The 453-nt window shown below is 61.1% G+C and overlaps 1 protein-coding gene across 1 annotated transcript in view; it reads left to right on the forward strand.

The window, feature by feature from the left end:
• EMH_0062960 (zinc finger (C3HC4 RING finger) protein, putative) overlaps positions 1-453 on the forward strand; it is a gene marked incomplete at both ends in the record, with an annotated part of 2,340 nt that overhangs the window by 256 nt on the left and 1,631 nt on the right. Inside the window, one exon of the mRNA XM_013498090.1 lies at positions 1-325. Within this exon, the coding sequence (XP_013353544.1) occupies positions 1-325 (325 nt within the window). The remainder of the gene's footprint in view (positions 326-453) is intronic.

Below are 453 nucleotides of genomic sequence, written 5' to 3' on the forward strand. Positions count from 1 at the left end.
GGTGCCCAGAGTGTAGGGTGTTGTTTCCCCCCCATGAACTGAACGACCATCTTTTCTCGCATGCAATCGACGCGCTGCAGCAGCAAACGCTGCAGCACAACCTCAGCAGCAGCAGCAGCAGCAGCAGCAGCAGCAGCAGCAGCAGCAGCAGCAGCAGCAGCAGACGCACAGGTCAGCTGCAGCGAACCCAATCCGCGGGGCCCGGGGGGGGGGCCCCCATCTACCCTATATCGGCACCTGCTCACCACCCCTCAGCAGCAGCAGCAGCAGCAGCAGCAGCAGCAGCAGCAGCAGATGGATCGCAGCAACGGCAGCGAAGGATAGGGTACGGCAGCAGCATAGCGGGGGGCCCGAGTCCTATTGCTTCTTCGTTTGCTGCTGCAGCAGCAGCAGCAGCAGCAGCTTTATGGCTCGTATGTCTGTTGCAGCAGAAAGAAGCAGCAGCCCTATAAT

The sequence above is a fragment of the Eimeria mitis genome, genomic scaffold, assembly GCF_000499745.2.
Source record: "Eimeria mitis Houghton genomic scaffold, Emh_scaff3177, whole genome shotgun sequence".
NCBI lineage: Eukaryota > Apicomplexa > Conoidasida > Eucoccidiorida > Eimeriidae > Eimeria > Eimeria mitis.